The following is a 13,579-nucleotide window of genomic DNA, read 5'->3' as shown; positions in this document are numbered from 1 at the left end:
CTTATATTTAATTCAAAATCTCGCCTCTACATTAGCTTATCAGAGTTGATTATATATTCACCATCATCTATGCTTCGGCTTCATCACAGTAGCTTATATTTCAAGTTCAACCCGTGTATAAATATTTTACTCAGGCTTGGAGGACCATTATTGTGACACTAGTATCTAAATATCATTACATTATTACTGCTGCCAAGTATGCATGCCACATCATTGCTGCTAGAATATCATAATACTATTTTCACTAATGTTAATACGTATGCTACGTTATCTACATTATCATTTTATAGACATTATGTTACTTCACACTAGCAAGTTTTATCTAATCATCATTTTACAGTATTTGGAGGTACAATTGGACCCAATTTATTTTGTATATTTGCAGTAGAGATATTATGTTATATTACATGTTGGTTTAGTCCATTTTATTGAGAAGATGTTGTCGAAATTTTGTAAATTATATGCATATCTATCTTTCGAAGCAATTTGTAAGCCCTTGCTTATTCAAGCTTGCACAGATAACTTCAAGGCAGTTCGTAAGCCCTTACTTATTGAAGTTCATATTTTTTAGGCAACTTGTATCACCTCGCCTACTTGATAGCTTATATTTCGAAATTCGACCCTCACATAAATATATCACTCATACTTAGGGACTATTGTTACACCTATAATTTACGTGACATGCACATGACAAAGGGGGTCTCATATATGTCAATGTGACATCGACTATTCAATTGATTGGGCTATTTAATTAAACAACTTCACATTGGGCCTAAGCTCGATCCATTAACCATTTGGCTTTTTATCATTTCCTTATATATGTGATCTCACTTTACAAAAAGGTACAGAATTCTAACCTTAGCCAAAAACCCTCTCTCCTGTCTCTTGCACTTATTTTTCGTTCATCTGGCTATTGACTTGTTCGTCGGAATGCAAACCTTCGTCGAGCTTTTTCTCGATCGGTGGTCTTTGCCTTCTAATAGGTATTCGAGTGTACATGTAATGCTTGCATGGAGTGGATGTAATTGAAATTTTGTTGGTGCATTTTTTGATGTCGATAATTCCCATACTAATTTTTAACCACACGAATATACAATAAAATATTTTGCATATAACTTAAAAAATTTCATACTTTTTAACCACACATCTATAATATATTAAATATCATATCGAGTGAGTAATTTTTTGGACAATTTTAACCTACTATAATTCAATTATTTCAGTAATACCTTAGTTTTCATTTTTCAATATGTAATAAATATTACAAAATTCTTGTCATGTATAAATTTCATATTATTAATTCTCAATTAATTAACATTCATATTAATCTGAACTTAATGAATTTTGATTTAGAGATTCTTAATCTACATGAATCTAAAAGTATTATAGATGAATTTATTTCTATTCACATATTTAGAAATTTTAAAGAGTGTTTAAATTTATGTATTAGCAAGTAATTCTTATGTATCAAATGTAATAAAAAAAGGTTGCTCATTTATAGTAATTCATCATCCCTAAAAATTTGAATATAGAAGTTGAGTTTTGAGAGTACAATTTTTTCTCTTATATTTCTATCCTAAATTTTTTTCTTTAGTTCGTTTAAGATTCATGAAACCCTCCAATAAATTGGTATCAATATCACTTTTACAATACTTATAAAGTATTTCAAAATAACGTGCAATGCATATTCAACTTTGATTAGTTATCCAAAAAATCATTATTCAAGAAATAATTTTTTCACAAAATAGCCATAACATCGGTGCAAGTTTTCTCCTTTTTAAATAAAAACACACATTTACTTTTAAAAGAGTAAGTTCATATTTGGTCCCTATTTCTTAATATTCATTTTTCTCCAAACTTAGTTTTCTCGAAGCTTTTTGTTCATACCCAGCAAAAAAGCGAAGGTTTCAATTACACACTTCATCAATTCTTATTGAAATCTAATAAAATATATATTTTAATCTAAATCCAACAAAAGGATAAATTTCATCTACAGTAAATAAACTTTAGCAAAATTAATTGAGTTAATAAACTTCAATTTAGTACTAAATTAGGTCATTGAATTGTTTAATTTTGAATAATGTTATTCATAGTGAAGACTGTCCATAGTCGTTCTACGTAACATGTCAGTTCGTTATTTGACGCATAAGGCAATTAAAAACTACCATATTAATGTATATAATAACAAATTGTCATATGTATGTCACGTAGAGTGACTACCAATAGTTTTAATTTTAAATTTCACCACTGTCACCTTCGTTCTCTTAAAATGATGAAAATTGCTTAATTAAATATCTACTTTAATAAATATTACACGTGATCATTGTGTGATATGTCAATTTACTATTATGTCACTTGATAAAAATGTTAAAATAAAAACTATGCGTTTAACCATTTAATCTAACCACAACACTCGTTTTATCATATTCATTTTTAAGACGCTACATAACAATTACATGAAAGATAATTATAGTATGATTGTGAATCAAGCAATTTTTGTAGCTTGGAAAAATAGTGACAAAATGTAATATAGTGTTGAAATATGAAACTAAATTGAAGTCCAATAACACAATTAAAGTGATATAATTGAAACTTTGCTTAAAGTTTAACCACTTCATGAAATATTGAGGATGAAATTGATTATTTAAGTTATGAATCAAAGATGGTATCAAGAAATTTTGATTTAAAAGATTATCCATAAAGCCCAATAACAACAAAGAAATCTGTCGTGGATTACTTCAAAACTTTAAAGTATACATTCCAATGTTTAAAAAAAAAAGAAACATAAAATTATAAATAAACAGAAATGTATAGAGATAAAAAGAAAATGCATTGTTTGTAAATAGTTTATAAACATGATCCAAATATAGGTTCCAATCAACATTTGGAATCTAATCAACTCCCTTATTCTAGGTTATGACTTGATAATTCAGTTCGATTCTTGAATTAACGAGTAATATATGAGATATTAGTCTATTTTCATTATTATTTTAATTATGTACCATTGTAATTGTAAATAATTAAATATAGTTCAATTTTAAGTGGTCTATCTTGAAAATAATCAAATTCTGGATAAAATAAATTGAATTGTGATTGGTTTGGATAAACACCAAAATTAACTAATTAAAAATATTTTTAAGTGACCCATTATTTTTAAAGAACATTTGGACCATATTAGAGATCATCTTTAATTTATTTTTTTTATCACTCCAACAAACTCTTTATTTTACTTTTCCCAACATTCATTTATTGAGTTCCCTCAATTTTATTAAAATGTAATCTTAATAAAATACAGTTATAGAGTAAGTTTGGCTCTTCAAATATAGAGAACTAAATCCATTCTTTATTCTAAAATGTCAAAATAAAGTCTCTTGAAGTCTAATTTTAAGATTTGACAATTTAAAATAAAGAGTCTCTTACTTTTAAAGAGTTTTTTGGAGTTGCTATAAGGTACATCATGATATAATATTCTAATTTTGAGATCGAAGGAAGATTTACTGAATTCGACATGATCAAAGTTCTCTGAAATTTAATTATTATGTTATTAAAAGTTGAGATTAATGTTGGTAAAATGGATGTAAATTATATTTTGAATTTTTAGAAGAATGGGAAAAAATTAGAATAGATTAAATGCATGCAATATATTTGCTTGAAACAAAAAATGGAAGTAAGAAAAAGGTACAAGAGTTCAATTATTTGTCCTTAAAACGAATTTGCACAACATTGGTGCTTAGGATTGATCGACACTTGTCGTCCAAGATGGAATGATCCCTCCTTGAGATAGCAGCACTTTAAACTATAAAATGATGAGTTAGAAATGTGTCTCGTATTATCTTCATGAAAGCAAAATATTTTTATGTAAGGGTTCTATTGTTCTATAATGAAAGGGAGATGAATGGAATAAATAACAAGAATATGGCAGCTTACTATAATGTACCAAAAGTTGGGTTGAAGGTACCCAACATTTGAAAAGATGGGATTTGAACGATCAGGCCAAGTATGAACAATCTATGTTGGAAAGAACACATTCTTTCTCCGCAAAACTCTGCTACATTGACTTTATTGGACGAACACTCACAATAGGGGTAGGGGTCACTTTATTGGAATTTTTTATTCGTGCTGATCTCACATGCATGTGAGGGGATGTCAAATCTTCTGTCAGACATTTTCGGTCAATCCAACTTTATTCTTCTCCACAACAGACAAATTTTGAAATTTGTACATCTTCTAAAAGCAGCAACACATGTCATGATATGAGAAAGAATCCATTGAATATTTAAATTGGAAGATTAAGAAAAAATATTTGTCCAAAAGAAGATAATGGGTCAAGCCAAATACAAAAGCACACAGCTTATTAAGCCCTTAGTCTAACTCGATTAGCAATCCAAACTTGACGTGTATGAAGAAGCCACTTAACCTATCATCTTCAATCATAAGACAAAAGTTTTTGCTTTCCCTCCAATGTTCAAATCAATACTATTCAAATTTCAAGATATCAACTTTTAGCTCTAATTTCCAAGGTCGGCTCTAGGGCCAAGCCAACTAGGCAATGGCCTAGGGCCTCCAAATTCTAATGGGCTCCAAAAAGAAAAAGATGGTGAATTAGTCTATAAAGTGTAGCTCACGTTCAAGACGATAAATTTTTACATCTCTTGTCCGTATCTCTTCCAACTTGGTCTTTTGCAAAAAATTTATCATCATATCCCGTCCATGTAATTCATTGAGCAAGATCTTTTGATTCCCTTCTCCTTATACATCAACTTGAACTTTTCGACCGATTGTTGCATATTCACCATGTACATTCCAAAACCAACTGGCTTATGATCCTAAGAGTTGTTGATCCTCAACCCCTTGTTCTTCTCCTTGAATGAATGTTGTGAAGTATCATTGTCCTATACCATAAATAGTTTGCCTGCATTATTAGAAAATAATGGAACAGAAGCCAAATCCTGCACATCAGAATTAAGATCCACCGGTGACGATTCACAAAGATGCCCCTGTGCACTGAAATCTAAGTGGTTTCCCATCATCGCTTGGAGTAAATTATGTCAATCCATTGCCTTTAAGAGCATCATCATCATCTGGGAAAACATTAATGTTAGATCCATCCTCTGCTGCCTTCTTTCCTTTTCCTTGTCATCATCAAAGACTACACCTCCTATCCCCCACGATGCTACAACGTTTCATGTAATGATCTCCCACATTGTTCTTCCCATCCAAAAACCACTGCCCTTGCTCATCTACCTCGTCATCCTTGCATTTCCCAGCATCCATCACCTCTATATTCTTCACTTCTTCTTCCTTCTTCCCCACATTTGTCCTAGCATCAGCTCCAAAATTGTGGCTTGGGTCTAGGGCCTCGTAATAATTAGTAACTTAGGGCCTCAGGATTCTCAGGGCTGCCCTACTAATTTCTCATTTACTTGAAAATAATTTTACAAAATCAAATAGACTGCCAACATATACTCACGAAGTAGAACGTGTTCAACTATAGTCCCAAGAGGATTGAATAAGGGAACCTACTCAAATATTTGATCAAACCATAATGAATTTATTTCCAATAATTAATGGTCAAATCTTCTCACTAGACAGCATATGTTTTAGTCTTCAATCTTAATTTTCAAATGAACTTGGCTGAGTCTCGGATTTGGTCGTGAATGAACCGGATCAAAATCCTGGTTTCTTAGTGGCCAGATGGAGTGAAGGGATTGGGCAAGGGGGTTTGAATGGGGCTTATTTAGGTATATACCCAACTTTCTAATTGAATTCTGTAAAATAACCATAGATGTTAAATTGCATTTGATGAAGTAGAAATTGGAAACTTATTGGATATTTAATACCTGATATTTGTTAAGGATGTTATCCAAAATCACTCCAAGAATTTCAAGTTCAAATTTAAAAAAACTCCAAGAAGATGTGTTAATTATGAGTAGCAATTTTTTTTAAGACACCAGTAATACGAGATAGCATACATGTTAATTCTGGGCCAAAAATTCTGCTGAACCAATGACAATCGTAACAATTTACAATAATACATGTAGTTGTCATCATCGTCAATAAACACCTACCAGACCTTCAATATCATCTTTACAAAACGTCAAATCTGCACCATCATTACGACTTGTTAGGCAATTTGTTGTCAAACGACCTCCCCGGGCGATGATGTAACCTCGGTTTTTTATTATCAATCGACCTTGGCCATATGATTGATTAGTATATCGACACAATTATCGAGACAACACAATCCACATTTTTATGGACCGTTCGAAGCAACCTATTTTAAATAGTGTTGCTCACGGTTCGCCCCATTCCTTGGAAGGCTATATAATTAATTTTTGAAGCCCACTTAATTGAGTCGAGCCTTGTTTTGGTCCACCACTTAACCCTAACCTAACTTACCTATTTTGGACATTTACTTGGCATATAATCCCTTCTTCCTCTCGGCCTCCATTGTGTGCCAATTTCACTTCTCTTTGTGAGACTTTCTCTCGGCTCCTTGCTTTGTTTCACTGTGACCTTTGTGGTTAATCTTTGTGGGCACATTATTAGACTTCTCCTTCTCCAACCTATAGCAACCGGAGTGGGGCGGCGGCAGTGGTGGTTTTGGAGTTGTCTCAACCTTGGTGGTGTCGATATTTTGGTAAACTGAGCCCGATTTTGTACCTCCAGGAGGTGGAAATCAACCTTACATGACCAACACAACCTAGTCTCCATGACCATTATCGTCGCCTTCGTGCCACCAAAACAAAACTAAAATGTGATTTATTTACAGTGAAGCACTACCCCACAGCCCATAAAATGCATCGACACTGTTGTATAGTTTATGATTAGGGTTGTGCTGGGTATACAGGGCCACATGGGCCCTATATTGGCATTTCCTAGTACAGGGTCGTGTACGACCAACTTTGTTATTACGGTTAACTATATTGCTGTCTCATGTCAAACTTCAATTCAAAAATTACATGATGCTATACGATCATGCTTTTGTTAGATTTCATCAACAGAGTGCCTGAGATCTTGGTGATATTGACCGAAAATCACTTGTCCCAATCAGCCATTTTCGAATCGTATAAAACTTAAGGATCAGTGATAATTAAAAACATGGTGAATGAGATAACTACAAAGGAGTAAATTGAGAACGATAGTGAAGTCTAAAAAATTAATAGAGAAGAAAAAGCAAAGATAGGGTTTCTTAATCAATTGCTTAATAAAAAGATATAAGTGTATGTTTGATTGACTTTATTTTTCATGAAAAATATTATTTTTCCATCAAAATTCTTACTTTGAGGTGTTTGATTGACAATATTTTTCATGAAGAATATTTTTTAACTTTTGGTCATGTGATCAAAAGTAAGGAGAACATTTACTTTATGAAGGAGTGGTTTTTGTTTTCCAGACAATTCATTTTCCTTTTCGTCTCTCATTTATCCACAAATAAAAAATGGACAAATATAATATTTTCTAAATTAAAAACTAAAACGCATCCTAAAATATAAGCTTTATTTACACTTGCTAGCAAATATTATAAAGGACTAATCTACCCTTAAAATAATGATAAATAAGTAAATAACTAATAGCTGATAACTATAAATAATAATATATTTTAACACTCCCTTAAAACTCATAATACCACTACAGGATGCATCAAGAGTTTGCTAAATAAGAAAGGAACCAAAAAGTGGAGTATGAATTTATAAGAAAAATCAGCAATTTACATGGAGGAATGAAAAAAAAGGTAACGTGAGAGTGCCAAACTTATGATGCGGAGTAACATAACAATTGATCGCAATATGTTTGGTTCGTTTATGGAATACTGAATCGTGTGCAATCTGAATTTCACTTTTATTGTCTCAATACAATGAGTAGATTGGTAAAGAAATAAATCCATATCTGCTAGCAATCGATGCAATCAATCTATCTCAGAAGTAGTATAATACATGACAAAATACTATGTCATTGTGGAAGAAATAATACCTTGCTTATAGCTCTTCCAAGAAATGAGACAATCTCCAAGAAAGATACAGAAGTTAGTGGTAGACTTGCAATCTACAGGCTTAGTAGCTCAATTAGCATAAAAATATGCTCTCAACTATAATAATGAAGTAGACAAAAGTAAAAGACTTTGACATTGAGTACTCTGAAGATATATCAAAATTTAAAGAACAACAACTCAATGAACCGTACTATGCGAGAAAACAAACTGACTAACTATATAAACAACATATGTAATATCTAGACAAGTGATGATGAGAGAAATCAAGCTACCAACAACAGTATAATATAAACTAGATCCCGACACCATCAGTAGGAGATAACTGAGCATTAAGTTCAAGAGGTGTATCAACAATCTTATTATCAATAAAATCAGCCCTCTCAAAACATATCAGTTACATACTTAGGATGAGAAAGAAGATGACATTTTAAATTTTTATGTGAGTTGGTGATATGTTTGCCACAATTTAAAAGATTGGAGAAATGGTTGCAACAAATGGTATGATGAAGACGTGGGGACCTCTGGCGTAATTTACCGAAAAGTTAAGAGCACATTACTCTAGAATCTTCTTTCCTAATTTCAGTACGGCCGCACCGTTTTCTGCCCTCGTCGCCATTCGTTCAACAACCCATGAAACCCTAGCTGAGCAATAATCAGTGCTCCATATCAATCAATAAGCAATAATGGCGGAGCACTTGGCCTCCATTTTTGGAACAGAGAAGGATCGGGTTAACTGCCCGTTTTACTTCAAGATCGGCGCCTGCCGCCATGGCGATCGATGCTCCCGCCTCCACAATCGCCCCACAATCTCTCCGACACTCGTTCTAGCCAATATGTACCACCGACCGGACATGATAACTCCCGGCGTCGATCCCCAGGGTCAGCCTATTGACCCCAAGAAGATCCAGGAGCATTTCGAGGACTTTTATGAGGATATATTTGAGGAGCTCAGCAAGTTTGGCGAGCTTGAGACACTCAATGTTTGTGACAATCTTGCTGATCATATGATTGGGAATGTTTATGTTCAGTACAAGGAGGAGGATCAAGCTGCTGCAGCTCTACAGGCGTTACAGGGGCGGTTCTATTCGGGTCGACCAATAATTGCAGATTTCTCTCCCGTGACTGATTTTCGTGAGGCTACGTGCAGGCAATTTGAGGAGGATAACTGTAACCGTGGGGGCTATTGTAATTTTATGCATGTGAAAATGATAGGGAGGGAGCTTAGGAGGAAGCTGTTTGGGAGTCATCGCCGCAGGTTCAGAGGAAGTAGGAGCCGCAGCAGGAGTGTGAGTCCTCCACAGTACCACAGGCGAGATAAGGAGAGGGAGAGAGAAAGGGAGTACGATCCGCGTGATCATCGTAGAGGGGATAATCGAGGTGGTGGTGGGAGGAGGAGTGGTAGCGACAGACATGGTAGGTACGAGGGAGAGAGGAGGAGGCATGGGGCTAGTCCTCTTCCAAGGAGGAGCAGGAGTCCAGTGAGAGAAGGAAGTGAGGAGCGTAGAGCTAGGATTGAACAGTGGAACCGAGAGAGGGAGGAGAAAGCATAATGATGCAGTTGTTCGGATTGCTCGTCTTCCGTCTATCCTTTACTTCAGATGAGGGTGGAAATGGAGCTGGCTAGTTATGCTGTTTTTGTACTTCTGGTGATTATTCTAGCTATATAATTCTTATGCTTCTCAAAACTTCATAATATTGTTTTTATTTCATGGGATAATGATGGTGAAGTTAGAATCTAAAACCAGTGTCTTCTTTTCTTTAAATCTAGTGATTGAAGACTGCTGGCTGATGTTTATAGTCCTCTTACAATGGCTTAACATTATTCATTGTGTTGCCATGATGCTTATATATTTGCTCTTGTTCTTTATTGTGAAATTTATCAGCAGCACTGACTATTTTTATACATTCAAGTCCATGTTTTGATTTGTGAGTTTGTGTTGTATTGTATTAACATATAAACTTTAGATATTTAGAGTGTTGATTGGCCTGGACCCTGGTGTACTGATTTTGTTACTAAAATAATATTTAGTTTGGCAAAAGTTTTAGAGGGTGATCTCATCATGAAATACATGGCCAACTATAGTGACAGAGTAGAGTAATATGTTTGTGTCAATGTGTAGCAGCGTATGGATTTATATGTACGTCTGCTACATTTTGGAATTGCAATGAGTTATCATAATTGTTGAGTGAAATCTTATACATGTTTCTGTTCCACATGTACCTTTAATATCGGACAGTTACAATCGTGCATCTTATGGCCATTGCATTTTCAATGTGGATTTTACGACACTTGTGTTGCATCCTGAAGTGTTTTTCTGTGCCAGTGTGCAGCTCAGATATTTTGCATATTAGTTTAAATTTTCAACCCTAATACCAATAGTGAATCTTCTCGCACCTTGTTTTTATTACCTAACAATGCACGTTTGAGTTACTATTTTGACAATTTTGTTGAGACCAAGTCCCTTTGAATGCTAGTTCATTTTTAGTGCATGTGGTTTAGGGTCGTTAAAAATGGGAGGTATGATGGTTTTAGAGTAAGTGATTTTCTATTAGATTAATGAATGCTATATATGGAGTTACTGGAGTGAGTTCCAGATCCAAGATGTAATAGCGGTAGTAGTGGAGCGATGAAAAATAATAAGCATATTTTAGGGAAAGCAAGTACTTAACATATTTTTTTGTGTTAGATTAGATTTGTTTTGATGAGGACCATATGACTAAGAGCCCGTTTGATGTAGATTTTTTAAGAGTAGATTTTGAGAAAAGTAATTTTTTTGGAGAATGTATGCTTAAGAAGGTAGGAAAAATTATGGGTCCACGGGCAAGATTATTCTGTAGGGACTAGGGAGAATGTGGGGTTGAAACTGAGTTCGCGGAGAAGGAGTTATAAAAAATCTGAACCAAATAGAGGCTAAATTTTTTAGAAGTTCCCTCTAATTGAATTTTTTACCAATTACAAGAATAAAAGAATATCAGGGATTCAGTTTGCAGACAGATTTGATTGCTGAGAATTACGTTTAGACTGAATTTTATCCCTTTTTCTCTCTTCTTTTTCTTCTTCTGCTTATTTCTCTCTCTATTGTACTATATCTTTCACGTTCTGTATGTTTTGTCCTACTTCTCTCTCTCTCCCCCCCCCCTTACTTTCTCTCTCATTGTGTATCTGAGAGGGTTTTCTATGATTATTAAAAAAAGTTGAACTCAAATATTGAAGGTCCCCACCGTCTCGTCCCTAGAGCTTTGTGAGGGAGTTAAATCTCGGGATGTGTCCCAATAGGTCAAAAAAGAAGAGCTGCATGTACACTGTACTTACAAGGAATTCAATTTCATGTTTCAGGAATCGAACCCCCACACTGCGGCTGCCAGCAAGGCGTGAGATAACCTCACGCCTATCCTTTGCACCACTGGGCTATGTACCGGGGGGCGTTTTCTATAATTATTGTATTGCGCAGTGTTTGTCTTAAGCAATTTTTTTTTTTTTTTTTTTTTTTTTTTTGGCATTCCATGGACGGGCATATGACACACATCTAAGATGAGGTTCTCTGATACATGTTATTTATTGATAACATAGTGTTAGTTGATGAGAATGGAAGGTGGTTAAAACTATGAGTTACAATTTAGGATTCTGGAATCTGAAGGTTTGAGAACTAAGACACGGTGTCTGCAGTGTCATTTTAGTAATAGTAGAAACAGGATATTAATGGGGTCACTCCAGATGATCACTTTTTCTAAGTGAGAGTTTTTAGGTATTTAGATGTGATTATTAACTAGAAAGGTGCAAATGAAAGAGGATGAAATACGAAGATTTGATCCGGTCGGATGAAGCGGAGAAATGCTACAGGAATTATTTATGATAGAAGTGTTCCAATTAGGTTTAAAGGTCAATTCAACGAAATATTTGTTAGAAATGATATGTTATATGTACTGAGTGTTGATTGTTGTCGTTGCTAAAAATTTTAAGCAATGAATTAGACAGATTGGCAAAAAAAAATTATTCATGTAAATTATTCAGTTTGTTAATTTTTGTATCTACTTATTAAGGGAACAGTCCTCTCTCAGCATCCTGTTTGCGACTTGAGGTTTTAATGTTGGACATTTTTCCCAATCTTTTTCTCATTCGTCACCATATGTGCATTTTTATTCACTTCACACATGCTTTTGCAGTTTCAAGCTCGAAGGTCTCTTTATTAAGAGCCTGTTTGGGAGTGATTTTGAGAATTGATTTTTTGACCGTTAGAAGAAAAGTGAGGTTCATCTGTGAGAGAAGAAGTCAAATATGACGGCTGTAATAGTGAAATAACGGTCAAAAAATCAATTTTTTAAGTGAAAAAATCGGGCCCAAACAGGCTCTAATTATTAGTGAGCTATTGCCATCGGGTGGCGCAATTTATATCCATAGTTTTTATATGTACATTCACTTTTAGAAAGATGATTATATTATATTTTTAATCTTACGTAAATTTATCCATATAGATTTATATAAAATATATAACTCTAAATTCATCCATTGGAACTGGCCTCCAACAAGAACCCATATCTTCTAATGAGGTTAATTCCAACTATCCTCTTTCTTGCTGTTGTATACCTGAAACAAGCATGAAACCTGCTCCGTCTTTGCACCTCAGCATGTAACTCCTTACGTGGTTATGGTGCGATTATGATATGGTCAAAAAATTGATGGTTCGGTAATGAGTTTGGCCGAACTGAACGTTGTCAGCCTTACAAGTTTGATTCGATGACAATAAAGTCTCAATATTCTGTGAATTTTCAGACTCAGTTACAAGTTATAAAAGATGAAAGGCTCTGCCGTCCCTTCTCTTGTGGATTCAAGTTGAATCCATCACTTTCAAACAAAATACGGGTAATGACTATAAAGCGACATGTATGTTACAGATTTATCAAATGACGGGAGAAAATAACACTGATTTGAGATTGTAAGGCACGCCTGATGGTCTGGTCTTGATGCATCAAAGTATACTTTTGTCCGGTGTCTCAACCTTCTAAGTCTCTCTTCCTGCCAATTTTAAGAAATATTTATGTCGAATAAAAGATAATCATCTTCAAGAATTTAACCAAATAATAAAAGTAAATATTATTGACATTGAACGGTCAAAGATTGTTAGGTCCTTGATTCTCAACCCCACATAAATAAGGAGATGTATGTGTGTGGGTTTATGGAAAGTTATATATAAAAAAAGAATTATTTTGCTCAAACCGCGGCCTTTGACAGGCTCCTGTGACAGAGGCTGAGGCTGAAATTTAGATCAGGGTTTGTCAAAGGCCGCTCTTAGTGTAGCCTCTCTATTAAAAAAATTCTTCTTAACTAGTCATATTTTAAACAAAGGAGAAATTACACCCATCAATACATTTTAATTAGTTTTTAAATTTTTTTAATTCTAGATTTACTACAATATATTGAGTGAAAATGTTATTCACAAAATATATTCACTTCTATGACTAATCAAAGAAAAAGTCAGAGTCACTCCACGAATCATGACTTATCAAACACAAGTGAGGCCTCCACACTGGTTTACCGCAGGTTGCATCATCTGCACTAAAATCGGTGGAGTTTCACCCAAAAGAAAA

The 13,579-nt window shown here is 34.1% G+C and overlaps 1 protein-coding gene across 1 annotated transcript; it reads left to right on the top strand.

Annotated features, from left to right (window-relative positions):
• Window positions 1-8,517: 8,517 nt before the first annotated feature.
• LOC111392865 (splicing factor U2af small subunit B-like) lies at window positions 8,518-9,896 on the top strand. Its single transcript, XM_023018263.1, has one exon. The coding sequence runs from the start codon at window positions 8,677-8,679 to the stop codon at window positions 9,541-9,543; it is 867 nt and encodes a 288-aa protein (XP_022874031.1). The 5' UTR covers window positions 8,518-8,676; the 3' UTR covers window positions 9,544-9,896.
• Window positions 9,897-13,579: the final 3,683 nt, after the last annotated feature.

Source organism: Olea europaea, unplaced genomic scaffold, assembly GCF_002742605.1.
Source record: "Olea europaea var. sylvestris unplaced genomic scaffold, O_europaea_v1 scaffold991, whole genome shotgun sequence".
Lineage (NCBI taxonomy): Eukaryota > Viridiplantae > Streptophyta > Magnoliopsida > Lamiales > Oleaceae > Olea > Olea europaea.
This window is presented reverse-complemented; position numbering and strand designations above follow the sequence as displayed.

What these genes read in the sequence shown, in the direction of transcription:
- LOC111392865 (XM_023018263.1), top strand. Translation starts at nt 8,677, where the DNA reads ATGGCGGAGCACTTGGCCTCCATTTTTGGAACAGAGAAGGATCGGGTT.